This window comes from Quercus robur, chromosome 5 (genome assembly GCF_932294415.1).
Source record: "Quercus robur chromosome 5, dhQueRobu3.1, whole genome shotgun sequence".
Lineage (NCBI taxonomy): Eukaryota > Viridiplantae > Streptophyta > Magnoliopsida > Fagales > Fagaceae > Quercus > Quercus robur.
This window is the reverse complement of record NC_065538.1, coordinates 615,674-636,002: the sequence shown is the minus strand read 5'-3', so window position 1 is coordinate 636,002 and position 20,329 is coordinate 615,674. Positions and strand designations below refer to the sequence as shown.

Genomic DNA, 20,329 nt, shown 5'->3' with positions numbered 1-20,329 from the left:
CTCCACGTGTTAATAAGATTACTGGCTTTGATCCTTATCCCATCAGCACCTTCCTGAAGTTTTTGTAGGTAGCTATAAGGCTGAATATTACTATTCAGGTATCATCTCCACATTAATATAGCCAAGAAGTTAGCTGTAGAGCATTCAATGTGGTGGTAGCAACTTTATTCTTAGATATTTCTCAACTCTCTTTTGTCTCATCCCCTCCTAATGTTTATCCTTGCCAGTATGATCGTCTAGTGCCTTATTCTTAACGAAAGGTCGAACTTATGATCTCTACTCTGTTTAGCCGAGGAGGTACTTCTCCTCGGACAACATTTCCAGTTCCTCATGACTGAACTCCTTCCACTTACCACTGTCCTGTAGGTCTCCGTCACTATTACTTGTCCTCGGACTACTTGATAGCTTTGGACACAGCCCACGGCCCAATATCCATATTTGGGCCCTTTATCCCTACAATAACCCCTCGAAATTCCACTCTTTTGCTCCTTGGGAAAAAAGGGGATGTCGATTTCTTGGTGACTGCCTTCCTCACTCTTATGTCATTTCTTTATGTGCAGGTGTCTTTTCAACTGTAAAGAAGCACGCTTTTGACGCTTTGGCATCCGAGACACTCCAACATTTATTTCATTTGGCGCTCTATCCCCCATGTCCTATGGTGTGATGGAGATCCTACGGTGGAGACGTTTTATGGGGATTTGGGCGGGAACTCTCTTGCTCACTTTTTCCCTCCTAATATATATTGCTTGAAGACTTAGCTAAAAACTCCATAAACAAACCTCCAAACTTCACTTACACATAAAACTCATATCAATCCAAGTCCATTTTCAACATTTGAAGACAAATTTGAGGCAAACTCGTCCCTTGAACCATCAAAGACCCGATTAGGGTTGGTAAGGTTCAAATCTTCAGTTTCCCTCACATGGCAGCGGCGATAGTAGCTTCGGCATGGGTTTTGGGTTGATTTGGGTTTTTTTTTTTTTTTTTTAATGGGTTTTTTTGTTGGATATTGTTTGGGTTGATTTTGAGTTGAATTTGTGATGAGTTTTCATGTTTTTTTGAGTTGATTTCTTCTTCTTCTTCCTCCTCCTTTGTTTTTTTTTTGGATTGAAAAGAGCCAGGGGAAGAGAGAGAGTCGGAGGAAGAGAGAGAGAGGATAGAGAAAAAGTTGATTTAAATAATCAAATAGAAATTTACATTAATCGTGTAAATATACATGGATACTGTAGCTATTTGTATATGTACTGTGATATAGACCCTGTGAGTAATTTTTGAGCAAAAATGTGTAAAATTCACCACTTTTTCTATTTTTCATTGACTAATGATTGCTCTTCATTCAATGAATATTGTTGAAATTTAAAATTTAATATTGATACTCACTCATTCACGTTGTTTCTAGCAATCAATAAGTATACATACTTTTTTTTTTGAGTCATAAACATACATCTAAATATTTAGAACTTTATATATTTACTAACCAAATTCCCGTGTATAGCACAATTTTAGTTATGAACTTATGGTAAATATTATTTTGTTGAAAAAACAACTACTAAACATAATTATAACATAGTTTTAGAACTCTCACCTAACGCAAAACATAATTATATTTGCAGTTGCTTGCATCTAAATAACACATCTAATACAATTGCCATATAATAAGGTTTTGTTTTATTTTATTTTTGAGAAGGAAGTCCATTCATTAAGGAATCAATAGAAACTTCTGTCAAACAATACAAGATTGGTGGCATCACTATGGATGTCTTCTAACCAAATCCACGGGAAATGGGATTGTCTGGCTAATTTAGCTAATTTATCAGCTACACTGTACCATTTACGTTTTACATGTGAGAATGTAATAACTTGGAAACTAGTCACCAGGTGCCAAGAATCCTCAATCAGATGGCCAAAGGAGGCCATTCACTCTTCATCTGAGTTAAGGGAGTTTATTATGGTTTCAAAATCTCCTTCAAATACCACGGTCTAAAGACTAAATTCCCTTGCAAACAAGATCGCCCTCCTACATGCTAGAGCCTCAACATCTTCAACAGATGGGAGTAAAGCAATTCTCTCCAAAATTGCTCCAATTATTTTTCCTTCATGGTCCCTGATAACTACCCCTATACCTGTTGCTCCTAGCTCTTGGAAGATGGCACCATCAAAGTTAGCTTTACACCAGGAATTAGGGGGTGGGAACCAATGGACTAGCACTGGAGGCTGATGTGAGACCGTGGGCATGTCTTGGACCTGTTGGAACTCCTAGAGTCATTTTATGGCATTGGCATGGATCTGTAAGTTGGGCAACGAGGGTGAACCAATTCGGATAGCATTTCTTTTGTACCAAATACTTCAGGAAATAAATGCAAATCTCTCCGCATATAATAAGGTTTTATGATAAGCTATATTATTTGTATTATTTTATTATATAGTATACAATGATGTATGTACGTCTAAATAAAACTTCTTCTCAAAAAAAAAAAAAAAAAAAAAAAAAAAAAAAAAAAAACTTATGAACTCTAGAGATAAAATGTTTCGGTTGATAGTGGCATGTAAGTCTAAATAAAACTTGTGATTTCTAGAGATAAGATGTTGGACAAAATTTAGTTACAAAATTGGTTATAGTCTAAGGTTACGATCTTACTCAATATCATTAATATTACTATGTATTTTAAAAATCTAACCGTTGGATTGCATGTTCTTTACCCTCTTAATGCATATCTTAAATTTTGTGACAATTAAATATTATTTATGTAAGGACCAGATTCGAGACTCAGTCCAGGATGAATGAACTTAGGCCCAAAACAATAAATTTGTAAAGAGTGGGTTAAAGAACTAGGCCCTAATGAATTTGACAACGGTTAGTATGGATGTAGAAGATGATTAAGCAAGAACAAGGAACATAAAGCTGAATGAATTCACTGTCCGAGGAGGTAAGTTTTCATATAAATCAATTAGACTCGTTACAAGTGCAATTTAGATTGGTACGGTGCCTTTTCTCTCTTTTTCCCTAGTCCTTATCAATGGAGGACCTCTTACATTATATAGGTCCCTTAGGACGATTTCGATCCTACATCTGTTGATTATTTGAGCCACTACTCGAGTGTCTGTCCCATCAGACACCTCCTTCTGGCCTTCTGTTAGTTGTGGTAGCCAAGATAACACTGTTCAGGAGTCTTCTCCACATAAATGTGACCAGAAAGTTAGTTGCAGGGCATTAAATGCAGTGGCAGTAGCTTTCCTTTAGATATTTCCTAACTCTCATTCTACTTGTACGTTCATGAGGCACGTCCCTATCATTGGAGCTTCCTTTAAGGTCACCTTGACTTTTTATGAGACATATTTGAGTTGTGCTTAGTCTATCAGAGGAGACATTCCTCCTCAAACTACCCTCCCATTCGTATTTCACTTATTAGATTCTAAGCTTGACCTGCCACCTCCATTTATTTGTCTTCGAATCACCATGCTCTCGACCAGAGCCCAAGGCCCAATATGTGGACTGGGCCCTTGACCCTACAATTTACTATATGATTTATAAGATTATATTTTATACATAATTTTAAACTATAAAAACTTGCAATTTAAATAATGTATTGATAACATAGATATTGATTTTGAATTTTCTAGAAATTTTGCAAGCATAGAGGATATAAGAAGAAGACGTAATCTAATAGTGAATTTGTTAAAATTCACCTCAAATAAAAAGATATTGAGTAAGATTATAGTTTTAGGCTACACCAAATTTTGTAGTTAAATTTTGTCCCAAAATGTTTTTTTTATTCTTAGAAAAAAAAAAGTTTTAGTTAATATTGGCAAATAGAAAAGATTTTTACCAAAAACAAATTTTTAAAAAAAAGACACATATACATGTGCTGAAAAGAAAAAGTTACATCATATAGAACATTCTCATCAGGTGTGTCAAATGCCAAATATTTGGCATTTGACACACCAAACACCAAAAACAGAGCATCATGAGGTGTGCTATATGTGCTAAAAATTTGAGACATGCTACAATACGCTTTCATTTTTGGCACGGTACAGACTGGAATGCCATTTACGTTTATTATTATTTTATTCATCTTTCTCTCTCATCCTGATTAAAATATAACTTCATCTTCGCGTTCAACCACTCCTTTTCTGCCTCATCATCTCCACTCTCCCACACTCTTTTCTTCTCCCTTTTGCTCTTTTCTACTTCACACCATCATCTTTCTCTCTCCCATACTCCCTTCAACTTCCTCTCTACCATCACTGATCTATAAAATCAGGTTCACCGGTTTTTTTCCACTTTTTTCACTCTCTCCTCTCTATTCTATGATTTGATACACTGAATCAGAAGTTCATCTCAGAGTCGCTGATTTGCAGTTCAATCTGAGCCACCACTGATTTACTCTCTACCATCTCACAAATTCCACCATCACTGATCTATAAAATCTCCTTCACCGGTTTTTTCCCCATTTTTTTCGCTCTCTCCTCTCTGTTCTATGATCTCATACACTGAATCGGTTTAGTTCGTCTCAAAGTCGTCGATTTGCAGTTCAAGCTCGGTATTGCCGATCGGAAGTTCATCTCAGTATCGCTGATCGGAAGTCCATTTCGGAATCACCGTACAAGTAAGTTCTCCATCTTCTTTGTGATTCTCGGTATTTCAATGTCTACTTCTATTCTCGGTATTTCGGTATTTAGTTCATATGTGTTATGTGCTGTGTTATTTATTTATTTATTTTTTCAATTCTTTTGCATTACCAAATGATTACTTGGATGCAAACTATGAGACACTACGGATTCTAAATTCTAATTCTAGCATTTAGGCTATGAGACACTACGAATAATCTATGAGACACTACGAAATTCTAAGAGTCCATGCTCTAAATTCTAATTCCAGCATTTAGGCTAAATTCTAAATTCTAATTCCAGCATTTGGAGCATGGACTCAAGACATTATTCATCGTTCACTGATGTCTTATAGGGGAATATTAATCGTGAAGATGAACTTTTCGGTTCATCTAAAAATAGTCCTATGTTAGTCCAAGATTCTCCACTGAATGATGAAGTTGCCACTTCTAAGAAAAAAACAACACATGGTATTGGCTTCAATCCTGAGGAAGACAAGCTGCTTGTAGCAGCATGGCTTAATATCAGTGTCAATCCTGTGCATGATAATGAGCAACATAAAACAACATTTTACGGCAAAGTTGCAAAATACTTCAAGGACCACAAGACTAACTCTACACGTAGTATTTCATCCCTAACAAGCCGATGGGGAGTGATTAATAGGGAAATAGTTAAATTTTGTGGTTCCTTAGCTAAAATTGAAGCAAAGAATGAAAGTGGAACCACTGCTGAAATGAAGGTATAAATTTTGCAATGGTCTTTAATTTTTTTAGATTTACAATACAAATGAAATGTTTGAAGAAACTAATTATGTTATATTTATTTAATTTTTTTTAGATTGAGAAAGCAAGGGAATTGTTTAAAGAATTATACGGTTACTTTTTTCTATATGAACATTGTTGGCAAATGTTGAAAGATTTTCCCAAGTGGGCATCTACTATGCCTAGGGAAGATTCAAGAAAAGAAATGCCTCAAATTTCAGATTCAATAGATCAAGGAGGGGGGGTTGGTGACACTAGGGGTGTCCACGGGTCAGGTCGGCTTAGGTTTGGGCTCAACCCGAAATCGACCCGACTCTGACGGGTTGAAGGATGGCGGACCCGTTGCCGACTGCCAAAAACAACGGGTTGAGTCGGATCGGGCTCAGGTGGACGATGGTTGGACCTAACTCGATCGAAAGACAGAAAACAAAGACGAAACTGGGTACAAATCTTAAGAACAAATCTACAGACCCAAATATTAGTAACCATAAATCCGAAGAACCTAGACAGAAATGGAGAGAAATAATAGCAGATCTGAACTTGCATGAGATTAAAACGAAGAAATAAAAAGTGTTACTAGCAGATTGGCGGCGATGGTGCGATGAAGGAGATCCGTAGCTCAGCAATGGTGCGATGTTCGAAGATCTAAAGATTCAGATCGGTGATGGTGTGATGAAGCGATGGTGGAGGTTCGAAGATCTAAAGATTCAGATCGGCGATGGTGTTGGCTGTTGAGCGTGAGAGAGATCGAGAGCGTGAGACTCTGAGGCGAGACTGAGCGAGCGAGTGGATAGAGAAACTGAGGGTGAGTGAGCTAGTGATGGTCTGAACTGGAGTGGAGAGTATAAAATGAATAAGAACTGGGTTAGGCCACGTTTGTATTTAAAGAAAATTTTATATTCTTTACATAATGACCAAACCTTCTTTTAAAGTTATCGATTTCATTTCATATTATGTTTCTTGCATCTATATTGATAATTGCTTTCCAATGTTTTCTTCTAGTTTATCTCAATGGGTCATTCTTTTTTTCATGAATTGCTTGATGATGACTCAGATGAAGATGAGATAATTATAAAACTTCTCAAGAGTGAGACATCACAACGTAAGCATCGTCAGTATATCGACCGTAATCATTTGGCAGACCATAAATAGCTTTATGATGACTACTTTGCTGAAGAACCTGTATATCCTCCCAAAGTATTTCGAAGGAGATTTCGAATGAGACATTCTCTTTTTCTCTGAATCCTATCTAAGGTAAAAGCTTACGAACCTTACTTTATCCAAAAAAGAAATAATGCCAAAAAGCTTGGTTTATCTTCCCTTCAAAAAATGACCGTTGCACTTAGGATGCTTGGTTATGGAGTAACAGCTGATTTTTTGGATGAATATGTGAGAATAGCCGAAAGCACTGCAATGATGAGTCTGAAAAAATTTGTTGCAGCAGTGGTTGCTATTTTCTTAGAGCAATACTTGAGGTCACCAAACAATGAAGACATTGCTAAATTGTTAGCCCATGGCCAAAACCGTGGATTTCCAGGCATGTTGGGAAGTATTGATTGCATGCATTGGAAGTGGAAAAATTGTCCAACTGCATGGAAATGGATGTATTGTGGTCATGTTCGTCAGCCAACTATTATTTTGGAAGTAATGGATTCATATGATCTTTGGATATGACACTCATTTTTTGGATTACTTGGGTCAAATAATGATATTAATGTGTTGGAGCGGTCTCATTTATTTTCTGAGCTTGCACAAGGACGTGCTCCTGTAGTTAATTACTCAATCAATGGTCATGATTACACAATGAGATATTATCTTGCCGATGACATATATCCAAAATGGTCAACATTTGTGAAGACAATCCCATCTCCACTAGGAGATAAAAGAAAATTATTTGCAAAAGCTCAGGAGGCATATAGGAAGGATGTAGAGCGCGCATTTGGAGTACTTCAAACACGATTTGCAATTGTACGTGGACCTGCACGGTTTTTCTATCATGAAACATTACAAGACATTATGAAAGCATGCGTGATTCTTCATAACATGATTATTGAAGATGAGCGAGATGAAGCTGAAGCAATGGACTTCAATTATGAACAAATTGATGAGATTTCATGTACACTAATGGCACATGAGTCGACAAATAAATTTACGGAGTTCATTCAAGTTCATCAACGCATTAGGAATAAAGAAGTTCATTCTTAACTCCAAAAGAATCTCGTTCAACATTTATGGCAATTACGAGGAGAATTGTGAAAACTTTTGGTTTTGTTTATTTCTCTCCTCTTCTTTTTATGGAGTTGCCATTAAAACTTTTGATTTGGTTTATTTGTTTCATTTTGTTTATTAAGCTACCATTAAAACTCACTGGCTATGTTGTTTCGTTGTGTTAAGTTTAAGTACTAGCCAATTGTTGTGTTGTGTTAAATTTAAGTACCATTTGTGATCAAGGAAGTGGCAAGCTCAACTCTGTTTAATTCAATGGGTTTTCTGTGTGAGTTGATGTTATTGGATATGAGTTATGTGTGTAAATTTGAGTTGATGTTATTGGATATGAGTTATGTAAGTTTTCTATGGGCTACATTGGTAGTTTAGTTCAATTGAAACAACTTCAACTTGACAGGTTGGCTTTTAGATTGCATTTATATAAATATGTTTTTGGCTTTTGATATGAGTCTTGATAGGTTCAACGTTTTTTTTTTTTTTTTTTTTTTTTTTTTTTTCTTGAAGGTGACAGGTTCTGAGGTGTTTTTTTTTTTTTTGGGAAGGTGACAGGTTCTAAGTTTTTATTTTTATTTAAAAAAAATGCTAAATGGAAAATATGGATTTAAAAAAAATATGACATTTGAATAAGAGGATTATTTGAAAATGTTATCGTTTATTAGAACAAGAATATTTGAACAAGAATGTTACCGTTGGAACAAGAATATGAAAACAAGAATATTTGAACAAGAATGTTACCGTTAGAACAAGAATATGACTGCTAGGAATAAATAATAAAGAAAGAATAAAAAAGAGTTAAAGAAATAATATTTAAATGAAGTTGTAAAAAAATAGATAATCTGATAAATAGTAATGTTATAAAATAATATATTAAAATAATAAAGTAGATTTTTAACGTGTAATGACATTTTTAATAAGGGAACTGAGAATACTCCAATTCTCTAAAGCATCAAAGTTAGAAAGATTCATCTATCCTTAAAAAACAGTAAGAAAGATTCGTCTTAAATCTGTCGAATAATTAATTTTAAAAAGAAATCCGTGGAAAATTAATAGCCACATTTAAAAAAAAAAAAAGTATAACCAATTGATTGTTATATTTTATCAAAAAAAAAAAAATATTGATTGTTATATTTAAAAAAAAAGAGTCCGAATTCAAAGAGAGGAATAAAAAAACAAAGAAAATAAAGAAATGAATGAAAAATTGAGAGGCGAGAGAGACCCACGCCACCACCACACGAGACGATCTCACTGCCCACGCCGCCACCACGAGACCCATCTCGCAGACGCAGACGAAGACGCAGACCCAAACGGCCACAACGCAGCAAGACCCATCTGCATTTTGCCGCCGGTTGCTTGATTTGCCCAGCCCAGCTTCGTTGCTCCAGCCTTCACAGTTCACACTTCACACTCAAGTATTTAATCTATCTTTCAAAACCTAATAAAGTGTTTGTGAATCTCAGAATCTGTGCTTGCGGTGTTTGTGGATTGAATATATGAATATGTGCTTGTGGTGTTTTTTTTGGTTTTTTGGCTTTGTGAGACTATCTGTTTTTGTGAGTTGTGAGTCTTGTGACTCTCTGTGTTTGTGATTAGAGTCTGTAGAAATTAGAAAATATATTAGTGTTTGACTGTTTTTTTTATAGGATTAGTGTTTGACTGTTTGTTGTCTGGCAGTTGGGCAATAAAATTGGGACAATTGACAGAAATAGGAATAGACTGAACAGTGATTCATAGAGAAAAATTGACGTCGGTAGTGGGACGACAGAAAAAAGAGATAGAGACAGGCAAATCATATAATATACTAACTTGTCACTCAAATTCAAGAAGATAACACTAAAATCAAAGTGTATATTGCACCACGCCGTATATTTCAATTTAATATTATTATAATGAACCGTAAAAGTAATAGCTTTTCTGTTGTAATTTTTACTTTTTTTTTTGGTTCACTTTTCATGTTCTTTATTTGTTCAATGTTCATGCATGAGCCAATCTGAAAAAGGTTCACTTCAGATTGTCGTTTCATCGATATAAAAATTCTAAGGAATTTTTTCCCAATTGTATTTGAGTGGGGTTTGTTTTGTATTTTGCCTTTTCGTTTTTCATGTTCTGTTAGTGGAGGACACATCTTTTAGCTCTTAGCAATTTTAGTTATATGATTGGATTGCCATTAAAAATATGAGTTTGCTGCTGAAGATTCTGCTTCTTGTTCGAACTATCAATTAATTTTTCTGGGTCATGGAGTTTAATAATTTCAATAAAGCTAAAGTCACAACAATTTCATAACAACACCCAATTTTACCTACCACCTTAGTTACACATGGGTCATTTTAAAAAAGATTGTAGATTCGTGATAGGCCTAAGAGTCTGTTTGGAACAACTTATTTAGTTGAAATTGAAAACTTGTTGCTGAAAGTACTGTAGATAAAGCTATAAGGTAGCTGAAATAGTACAGTGAGACCCATGAATAGTACCAAAAAGTACAATATGTCCCATGAATAGTACCAAAAATAAGCTAAATAGTAAAAAAAGCTGACTTTTTAATCCAATGCCAAACGCAAACCAAGTGTGAGTTGGTAGACAAATTGCTTTTGGTGAAATTGTTAAGAATTTTGGTTGACACTAGTTTTGTTTAACCCCGATTTACCATGAAATTTCTAATATCATGAAAACCCATGTGACAGGTTCATTCTAGTTTTTCAAATTAGGGAATCGTACAAGTTATATGCATCAGATTTTATCTTGCAATCTGCTGATCTAATAGGTGAGATAAGTCTATAGCTAGCATAAAAAGAGAGAAAAACAGGTGTTATACTCTGCACCACATTGATTAAATTGGGTCCATGAGTAAATTGTTTTATTATTTAGAAAATGAAGTGAGTGAATACTAAATCGAGGATGTTGTGCATTAAGAAGGGTGATCATAATACTAAGTTCTTCCACAAGATGGCTAATTCCCATAGAAGGCATATTCATCTGAGTTTCTTAGAAGTGGATGGGGTGATTTATGAGGAAGGAGTAGAAGTGGCTGCTCAGGTAATTCAATTTTATAAAACTTTGTATCAAGAGTCCCAAGAGTGGAGACCTTTTGTGGAAGGTCTAGAGTTTGATCAAATTGAGGAGGCGGAGAGGGGCTGGATGGAGAGGAGGTTTGAGAAGGACAAGATAATACAAGTGGTTAGAGATATGGAAGGGGATAAAGCTCCAGGTCCAGATGGCTTTTCTATGGCCTTTTTCCATCACTGCTGGAGAGTGGTAGAAAGTGATGTTTTAGCAGTTTTTGAAGAGTTCTATCAGTACTGTAAGTTTGAGAAATCTCTAAATGCTACCTTTTTAGTTTTAATCCCTAAGAAGAATGATTCCTCTAACATTCGAGATTTCAGACCTATTAGTTTAGTGGGGAGCTTGTATAAGATCTTGGCCAAGGTTTTGGCAAATCGATTGAAAGTGGTGTTAGATCAACTGATATCTGAATCTTAGAATAGTTTTGTGGGAGGTAGACAAATCCTTGATTCAGTTCTCATTACTAATGAGTGTGTGGACAGCCGGACGAAGAGTAAGATTCCTGGGGTGATCTGTAAGTTAGATATTGAGAAAGCATATGACAATGTGAATTGGGAGACACTTCTGAAGTTGATGAAGAAAATGGGCATTGGGGAGAAATGGTGCAACTGGATTCGAACTTGTATCTTGACAATGCAGTTTTCTGTCTTAGTCAACGGGTCTCCAGCTAATTTCTTTGGCAGCTTTAGAGGTTTGAGACAAGGGGATCCACTGTCTCCCATATTATTTTTAATTATGATGGAGGTGTTTAGTAGGATGGTGAAGAGAATGGAGGGGGCAAGATTACTTAGTGGCTTTAGGTAGATGGCAGGAGGGGCAGAGGGGAATGTGTTTCGTATTTGCTGTTTTCGAATGATACCATTTTGTTTTGTGAGGCAACAGTGGAGCAAATCCTACATATTCGATTGTTGCTACTTTGTTTTCAGGCTGTGACCGGTTTGAAGGTTAATGTAGCTAAGAGCAAAATGGCTCCTATAGGAGAGGTAAATAATGTGCATGCTTTGGCAAAGATATTGGGTTGTAGGGTTGGGATTCTGCTAATGACTTATCTTGGTATGCTACTGGGGGCATCCCATAAAGCCCCCTCTATTTGGAACCCTATATTAGACAAAAATGAAAGAAAGCTAGCAGATTGGAAGAAGTTGTATTTGTCAAAAGGTGGCAGATTGACTTTGCTTAAAAGCACGCTATCTAACCTCCCTACTTATTTCTTATCTCTATTCACCAGTCCTACTCATGTGGCGAACAAAATTGAGAAGCTGCAAAGGGACTTCTTGTGAGGTGACATTGAGAAACATTTGTTGGGTTGGGATAAGGTGTATATGCCTATGGCTAATGGTGGTTTGGGTATTAGGAAGTTAACCATGTTCAATAAAGTCTTACTCGGAAAGTGGCTTTGACGTTTTGGGATCGAGGAGAATAGGTTGTGGAGGAGGGTGGTAGCTTTGAAATTTGGGGAAGAATGGGGCGATGGACCTCTAAGTTGGGAAGGGGTGCTCATGGGTGTGGTTTGTGGAGAAGTATTCGGATGGGATGAAAAATGTTTCGCAAAAATGTCCACTTTAAGGTTGGAGTGGGGGATAGAGTGAAATTCTAGACAGACAGGTGGTGTGGAGATCTTCCTTTCCAGTTGGCTTTTCAGACCTTGTACACTTTTGCTGCAAACAAAGAAGCTTCCGTAGAATCATCTTTGTTGTGCCAAGGAGCGGGGAATAAGAAAACTTGGGATGTTCATTTCATTCGAGGTCCTAATGATTGGGAGGTAGATGTGGTGGATGTTTTCTTCCGATTCTTGGCATCCAATCTACCCCTTGTAATTGAGGGTGATCGTATGAGATGGAAGTTGACAAAGAAAGGGGATTTTACTATCCGCTCATTTTATCACAAGTTACATGGTTCTTCTTCCATTGTCTTTCCATGGAAAGGCATTTGGAAGGTTAAGGCACCCCGGCATGTCTCTTTCTTTGTTTGGATAGCGGCATGGGATAGAATTCTCATAGGAGATAATCTGAGGCTTAAGGGCTATGACTTCGTTGATTGGTGTATTATGTGTCGGTGTTGTGAGGAGACAGTGGATCACTTTTTGTTACATTGTGGAAAGGCTTATCGACTGTGGTCTATAGACTCTTTGGGATTTCTTGGGTCCCCTTTGGTACGGTGTCAGATCTTCTCTTTAGCTGGTGGAATTGGTTGGGGGAAGCGCTCATCTCACATTTGGAATTTAGTTCCATTGTATCTGATGTGGTGTATTTGGAGGAAACGCAATCGGCAGACTTTTGAGGATTTGGATAGACTCGATGACCAAATGCTCGCTCTTTTTTCTGGTTCCCTTTTTGATTGGGCTAAGGCTTGGGGACTCACATCTAGTGATTCTCTCCTGCTCTTCCTTAGCTCTCTTCTTCTTTGTTCTTAGTGTTCTTCTTCTCTTATGTTTGTACTTTTCTTTCTTTTCTTGTACGTTTGATATGCTAGTGCTTCTTTGCATTTAGCAGTTTATTGAATATACATGTTTCTTACCTATCAAAAAAAAATTAAGCTTGGTTTTGTGTCTTTATCTCTCTCTCATGTCATGATTATCTGAACCTGACAAGTATCAATAATTTAATATCTTTTCATACAAGTTTTAATGTTTGAGTTTTTGTTACATGAGATTTAACGTAGGTTGTGTTTTGAACATGAAAGTCAATGCTATTCCTCTGCCTAGCTTAGCTACCCAAACATATTTTACACCCAATTACTAGGGGCTTTGAAAATATGATAAAATTTCTGGTTAACAGTTTGAGTTTTTTTCCTAAAAAATTTATTAATTGGGCATGGAGATGGGATCTGCTTATTCCATTTCACTTGGAATGTCTGTCATTAGATCTAGAGCGAGGATTTTCAATTGGCCATAGTGGTTAGTGCGTACTACCATCTTCTAGTTGGCCATAGTGAGCAGTTTTTCCCTTGGAAAAGCATTTGGAAGCTGAAGATTCCTTCTAGAGTGGCTTTCTTTGTATGGACTGCTGCCTTGGGGATTTGTCTGACATTTGACAATTTAAGGAGAAGAAATGTGTGCATTTTGGATTGGTGTTATATATGCAAGTGTAATAGTGAAACTGTTGACCATCTATTCCTTAATTGTTCGGTTGCTCTGGAGTTGTGGGATATGGTTTTTGGTTTATTTGGAGTTTGTTGGGTTATGTCAATGTATGTTGTTGAGCTTGCTTGCTGGCAAGGTTGATTTGGTCGCCATCGTAATGGAGATATATGGATGGTTGTTCCTCATTGTTTGATGTGGTGTATTTGGAAGGAAAGAAATAGTAGGTGTTTTGAAGACAATGAGCATTCTATGCCTGATCTCAAGCTTCTATTTTTCAGAACCTTATTGGACTGGTTCTCAATGTGGAGAAACCAACCTTTTTCTTCAATTTTGGATTTACTTGATTTATGTAATTTTTGTATTTGATATGTACACCCCCTGTGTACTTGGGTGTCTCTCTTTTTTGATATCAATAAATCTTTATTACTTATCAAAAAGGATTTTCAAAACTAGTGGAATCAGATTTTATTGCTATAATATTCAGCTTTGCCCTCTTTTTTCTTAAATCTATAAAATTATGACAACCCATTTGGCCTAACCATCCCTTTTGTTGTGAAGCTGATTAAAAAAGGGTAAGTTCTAACAAATCCACTAGTTCGTGTGCTATATGTAAGGTGATAGGAATGCCATTTTGTTTTTATGTTCCCTAGTTTTTTTTTTTTTGAGAAAAACAAAAGTTTTTATCTAATTTATCTTGAATTGTTTAGATTCTGCCGAGATCAAGAGGTTAGTGTGGCTGAGGTTATGAAGTTTGATAACGGAATCCTGTTTTGGAATGTAAGTTTCTTTAGGGGTGTGCATGCTCGGGAACTAGAGGCACTGGCCAGTTTCATGGATACCATATATGGTGTCTTGGTTAGAGGGCTTGGTGAGGATAAAATGTGCTGGAAATCTGTTAGAGAGAAGGGATTCACAGTTAGGGATTATTACAATCTCTTAGTGGGCCCTATTGACTATTGTTTTCCTTGGAAAAGCATTTGGAAGCAGAAGGTTCCTTCTCGAGTAGCTTTCTTTGTTTGGACTGTTGCTTTAGGGAAATGCTTAACGATTGACAATTTACGAAGAAGGAAGGTTTGGATATTAGACTGGTGCTACATGTGCAAGTGTAATGGGGAATCGGTTGATCATCTTTTTCTTCATTGTCCGGTTGCAATGGATATGTGGGCTATGGTGTTCGGGTTGTTTGGAGTGAGTTGGGTTATGCCACAATATGTAGTGGGGCTTCTAGCATGTTGGCAAGGCAGTTTTGGCCATCATCGAAATGGGTATATATGGCTTATGGTTCCCCATTGCTTATTGTGGTGCCTTTGGAGGGAGAGAAATAGTCGGTGCTTTGAAGATAAGGAGAGATCCATACCAGATTTGAAGCTATTTTTCTTTAGAACATTAATGGATTGGGTGGCTGCTTTGCGGAACCAATCCTTTCCATCCTTTCTTGATTTCTTATATTCTTGTAATTTTTGTTCTTGATTGTTTGAACCCTTGTACACTCCCTGTGTACTAGGGTGTTCCATTTTTTTGAGATCAATAAACTTTTACTTATAAAAAAAAAAGAAAATAAAAATATTCTTTGTTCTTGGTGAACTTTAGATCTGAGGTGGAGGTACTCTGAGAAAGTTGTGTGAACTGTCATTCATTTTATGGTTAAGAAGTTTTTCTAATCATGTTTCAGTGCTTTTAAATGAGAATCTCAAGTTCTCCTTGGCAATGTAGAAGCTTATAACTTTTATTTGCTTATAATGCGAGAGTTTTTTTTTTTAATAAATTTAATGGGTTCGGAAACGAAAAAAATTTAATTATGACCATGCTAGAAGATTTTGTCTTACATTATGGCAATCTTGGAGATGGAGCAGACAATATCGATGTTCCGAATTGTTTTAAATTGAATTCAAAGACATCATTCATTAAATCCATGATCTTATAGGCAAAGTATTTTTATTTTTGTCTGAGTGGTTGTTTGAGGGAGAAGATGTACTAATACCAATCAAAATTGAAACGTTTGGACTATCATATGTTATTACTTTTGTGTCTTTATCTCTTTGATGTCATGACTCACAGAACTTAGATGCCAACACATATTAATGAGCTTATATTTTTCAAGATTGACCTTTAATTAAAATGAATTAGAATGGGTGTCATCACTTGTGCCTATGTGCACATAATTAGTTTTTTCAAAAGTGTACTAGTTGAGAATTGTTTGCAGGAATTAAAATTACTAACATTATCATCATTGTCAGCAGTAGCTGGATTATTATTATATTCATATAGATTTGGCCTCTGAATGAACATCCTAATTTATTTCAGTGACTATTGAAGTTATTCCAAGAGTAATCAAGCCTTGAGGTTCTGGTGGGAAGTCATGGATATTGGGACTGCTGACTCTGAACCCAGACAAAGTGGATCATTTAATTGCACAAGCAGTGCCAGTTCTTCATTGAGAAGACGTTCTATAAGTTTGTCAGCAGCTGCACCTGTTCATATTGATGATGACATTGAAAGTGAGATTGTCTCAGAGGCAGGAGATATTGGGGATCGGGCTCTTTATAGCAACAGGCACAGTGAGAGTAGCAGCCACTGCTTTTCTGTTGATCATGCATTAGAGAATGGAGTATCTGCCCCCACTTCTGGGGATACTCTGTTGCACCTTAATAGGTATTGGTCTCGTGATCCACCAACAATGACTACAATCTCTGTAGTGACACCATTGCCTGAGGGAATCATATCTCCCCTTTCCACAGATGCAACTGAGTGCTCTAAAGACAAAAAGCAAGTGAGCTTTCATCAACAATTTCTCATTTCTTTATCTTTGTTAAATGAAATTCCTTAACTTTTTTGGTAGTTGTTGATTATTTAATGACTACTTTAAACATGTCTTGTTTCCCTCTGATCTGATTGTTCAAGAAATGCGCGTGTTTCATGTTTCTATATGCAGGACAATAAGGAAAGGTTGCCAAAGTTATTGGAATATGCTTTGTGCCTCATTCATTTAGCTGTTTTTGGGATTCTTGGGGTAATATGCACTATATATACGCACACTCCTTTTAGTTTAGTTTTTTTTTTTAAGTTCTAAAATGCAATATGCTCATAACTTATAATGCCATTGTGCTTGTTTCTTTTTACAAGTGTGTGGTGTTCGGTTTTTTTGGGGAAGAATTTTGATGCAGATGTATTTTTGTGTTGCCTGATCATATATGTTTAAAAACTAACTTCTTTAAACCAAAGTTATAGAGATCAAAGGATATAATATCCAAAAAAAGAAAAAAAGAAAAGAAAAGAAAAAGGAAGTTCTCTAAGAGTGTCATTGTAATTATTATTGTTAATTATCCATGTTTGACATAATCAGATATGAACCATAGTGCTCGAGTTCTGAACAATCCAACCTCTTGGAAGTAACTGAATAGTTTTTTGACAAAAGTTGGAGAGGCTCAAATTAGTGTCTTAATAATTTGGACATACTACCTCCATTTTGTCATAAGAATTTGGAAATAACTAAAATTATTAATTTATCATACGTATGAATTGTAGTTCTGTGATTGGGCTGGTTGGAATTTCAGTCTTCTCTGGATCAGACAGAATTTCCACTTTTGCATTCGATTAATTGTAAATTTCATGTTGGTAAGCTTACTCAGCAATATTATGATATTTAACATGCCACAATGTGCAGGTTTTGCCAAGGTATGTGCTACAAAAGCTGTTTGGTCCTGGAGTCACTGTCTTGACAAACGATGAAAACATTCTGTACCTTGACCTTCCTTCCAATATGGTCTCTCTCTCTCTCTCTCTCCCCTGATGCATGCACACACATTCAGAGCATTTTAAAGGATTCACTTGGAAAAAAATGCATCTGAACTACTCTACATTTGACATTAAGATGTGTCTTATTTCAATGTTATTTTAAGTGTTTGATTTCCATTGGAAGAATCATTGTGAATCACTGTTTTGGTCTTTTTTTTCAATGTGTATATCATGCATATGCTTGGGCTTTGTGAGAAAATTATAGTGGCAGGTGATGTGGTTGAGGAATCACTCATTCTTGAACTATGTGGTGATAGTTCAATGTTTACTTTGTTAAAAATCAAATTAAGTTATGAGTATTTGGAGGATATGATTAAAGAATCAAGGTAAGTTAATTTATGATAAATGAATTAAATATGTTGAACATGCACTGATGATAACTATAGTCAATTGTAGCTAATTCTTTATGGTCATGCAAAGTAAAATTGTTTGAGAGGTATTTTACATTTACTCCAAAGATACAATTGTTTTGGACAACATTTGCTTCTAGAGTTGGGACTTTTGTGGTAGTCACTCTCCATATTCAATTACAATAGTGGATGAGACTATGCGAGTGTTTAAGCCTACATTTTTCCTAGCTCTGAAGAATCGCTTATATGATTATATGTTCCTAATTACAACTTATGTCTGGCATAAATTATGAAGGTCTGTCACAGTACAGGATAGCTAGGATTGGGAAATTAGAAATTCATCTTGATTCTTTGGTTTGGTAAAGTCTTTGTGATGGAACTTTGTGTTGTGCTTGGTGTTGGGCTTAAGAGTGCCCTAGGACTGACATTCTTAAATGCAGTTTCTTGCTTTCAACCCTTCATATGAGTGTATAAAGGTCACAAAAGACATTAATTGGAAGATATAAGATATTCTGCTTCAAATTATAATAATAATAATTTCTTTTTTTCATTTTTTAGGTTGGTTCTTTCTTGATGGGGTGGTGGGGTATTGTTTTCAAAGCAGACATATCCAGCGTGTCGGACTACCTAGCAATAGGATTGACGACTGGTTATTTGGGAAGTCTTACAACTTTCAACGGTTGGAACCAGAAAATGCTTGATCTTATTGTTGATGGCCACTGGGTGGTTGCTGTGCTTGGTTTTCTTGTAGGTAAAAATCCATACTGTAAGAACTATGTTGATGTAGTAGTGTAGGTAATCTGGTCCATCAGAATTAGAAATATTAGATTTGAATTGTATATCCCACTTTAGTCTATTCAAAACTTAACAACAGTCTATAGCCTACTCTGGCACTTAAGAGTGAGATGGTCCTTTAACCTGTATGATTCCATGCAGGTTTGTTTCTTGTGGCCTATTCCATTATTTTTGGGATTGAGACAGCCAAGGGTTTCAGGTGGCTTCTAACAAGGCGAAATGCGTGTACAGGAAGTGGCACTCCAAGCTCAAGCAGCAAATGGAGGGTGGACAGCTTCAAGCGTCACTTGGCAGTCATGGTGGTGTTGATTTTGATGCTAGGCTTGTTATGGGGTGTATGTGGAGCACTTTTGAGGGAGGAGTTTAGCAGTGGCAGCAGTGGTGCTCAGCTATGGTTGGCTTGTTTTGTTGGACCTCCAGGTGTGTGGATCAGGTGGTTCTTAGCCAGACTTAATGGACGTGGGTTAGGCAGGGCTGGTTTGTTTAAATGGGTGCCATTTGGGACTCTAGCGGCCAATGTTACTGCATCTTGCATCATGGCAGCACTCTCTACTGTGAAGAAAGCTTTAAGTGTTGGCAAATTCGATCTTGGGAATTTCCCAAATCATGTAAAAATTAACATGTCTCCATGAGCGTTTGTTACATGCATAGTACATGACCACAATCTTGAATCATTTGGTGCAGGTGAATAGCCAGACTTGTGATACTGTGGCATCGGGCATACAACTTGGATTCTTGGGCTGTCTGAGTACTGCCTCTACCTTCATTGCCGAGTTCAACGCAATGAGAGAAAGCAAACGCCCTTGGAGGGCATATGCATATGCCTTGATTACCATTTGCATCTCATTCGGGTTGGGGATATTAATATACTCTGTACCTGTTTGGACAAAGGGGTATGGGTAATATGTTTTTGTTTTTTTTTTTTGTTTTTGGTGGAGGTAGAGCATGTTGATGGCAGCCTTATTGTGTACATCATATATGCCGTGATATCAAGTTGACCAAAATGCTGAGGAGATAGTTATAATCAGCATGTATGCCTTGATCTCAAGTTGGCATCTAGTTGACTAGAAAGCTGAGGGATCCTAAAACTTCATATAGGTACTAAGAATTATCAACAGATGAGTATTTTGTTTATAAGTTCAGTGTAAAGTGGTGGTTATGTCATTATGTCTTTGCAAGTGCCAGCCATTTTGAAGCACATTTTGCTTTGTTAACATTTGTGCAAGAGGGTTGAATAGGTTGATGTGGTACATGCCAGCGCATAGGCGCACATCATTTGCTATATTTAAACCCGTGCGCTGCACCCGCTCCCGAACGGTTTTAAATATAAACTCATAAAACGTACTCTATAATTTTATTAAAAAAAAAAAAAGCTAAATAAATAAATGAATTATTATTTTATATAATTGAAAGTAAAAGTGGTGCTATATGTGTGTATATTTTTCAGTCAAAATGCCCCCAATAAAGACATAAGTTGGTGAAACGTCAACTCAATGAAAATACATTATTATAAAAAAAAAAAATATATATATATATATATATAACTAATGTTGTTGGATGACTAAAAAACGATTAAATAATTCTAATCTATTATAAATATATATATATATATATATATATAATCGCTCCAAAAAAATTTATTATAACCATAAATA

At 36.2% G+C, this 20,329-nt stretch overlaps 2 protein-coding genes across 5 annotated transcripts; both read left to right on the top strand.

Moving 5' to 3' along the window:
* Positions 1–6,698: 6,698 nt before the first annotated feature.
* LOC126724814 (uncharacterized) lies at positions 6,699–7,574 on the top strand. The gene is made up of 2 exons (XM_050429207.1): positions 6,699–6,986; positions 7,095–7,574. Exons 1-2 carry the CDS (start codon positions 6,699–6,701, stop codon positions 7,572–7,574), a joined length of 768 nt encoding a protein of 255 aa, XP_050285164.1.
* Positions 7,575–8,740: 1,166 nt separating this feature from the next.
* LOC126724752 (uncharacterized) lies at positions 8,741–19,838 on the top strand. 4 transcript variants are annotated; one of them, XM_050429131.1, is made up of 7 exons: positions 8,741–9,004; positions 16,039–16,504; positions 16,667–16,744; positions 17,399–17,497; positions 18,438–18,630; positions 18,906–19,282; positions 19,359–19,838. In XM_050429131.1, exons 2-7 carry the CDS (start codon positions 16,094–16,096, stop codon positions 19,575–19,577), a joined length of 1,377 nt encoding a protein of 458 aa, XP_050285088.1. In that variant the 5' UTR covers positions 8,741–9,004; positions 16,039–16,093; the 3' UTR covers positions 19,578–19,838. The 4 variants fall into 4 exon arrangements, with proteins under 4 accessions (XP_050285088.1, XP_050285085.1, XP_050285086.1 ...); XM_050429128.1 differs by having other exon boundaries at positions 8,742–9,004; positions 18,816–19,282; XM_050429129.1 differs by lacking the exon at positions 8,741–9,004 and adding an exon at positions 10,267–10,353 and having other exon boundaries at positions 18,816–19,282.
* Positions 19,839–20,329: the final 491 nt, after the last annotated feature.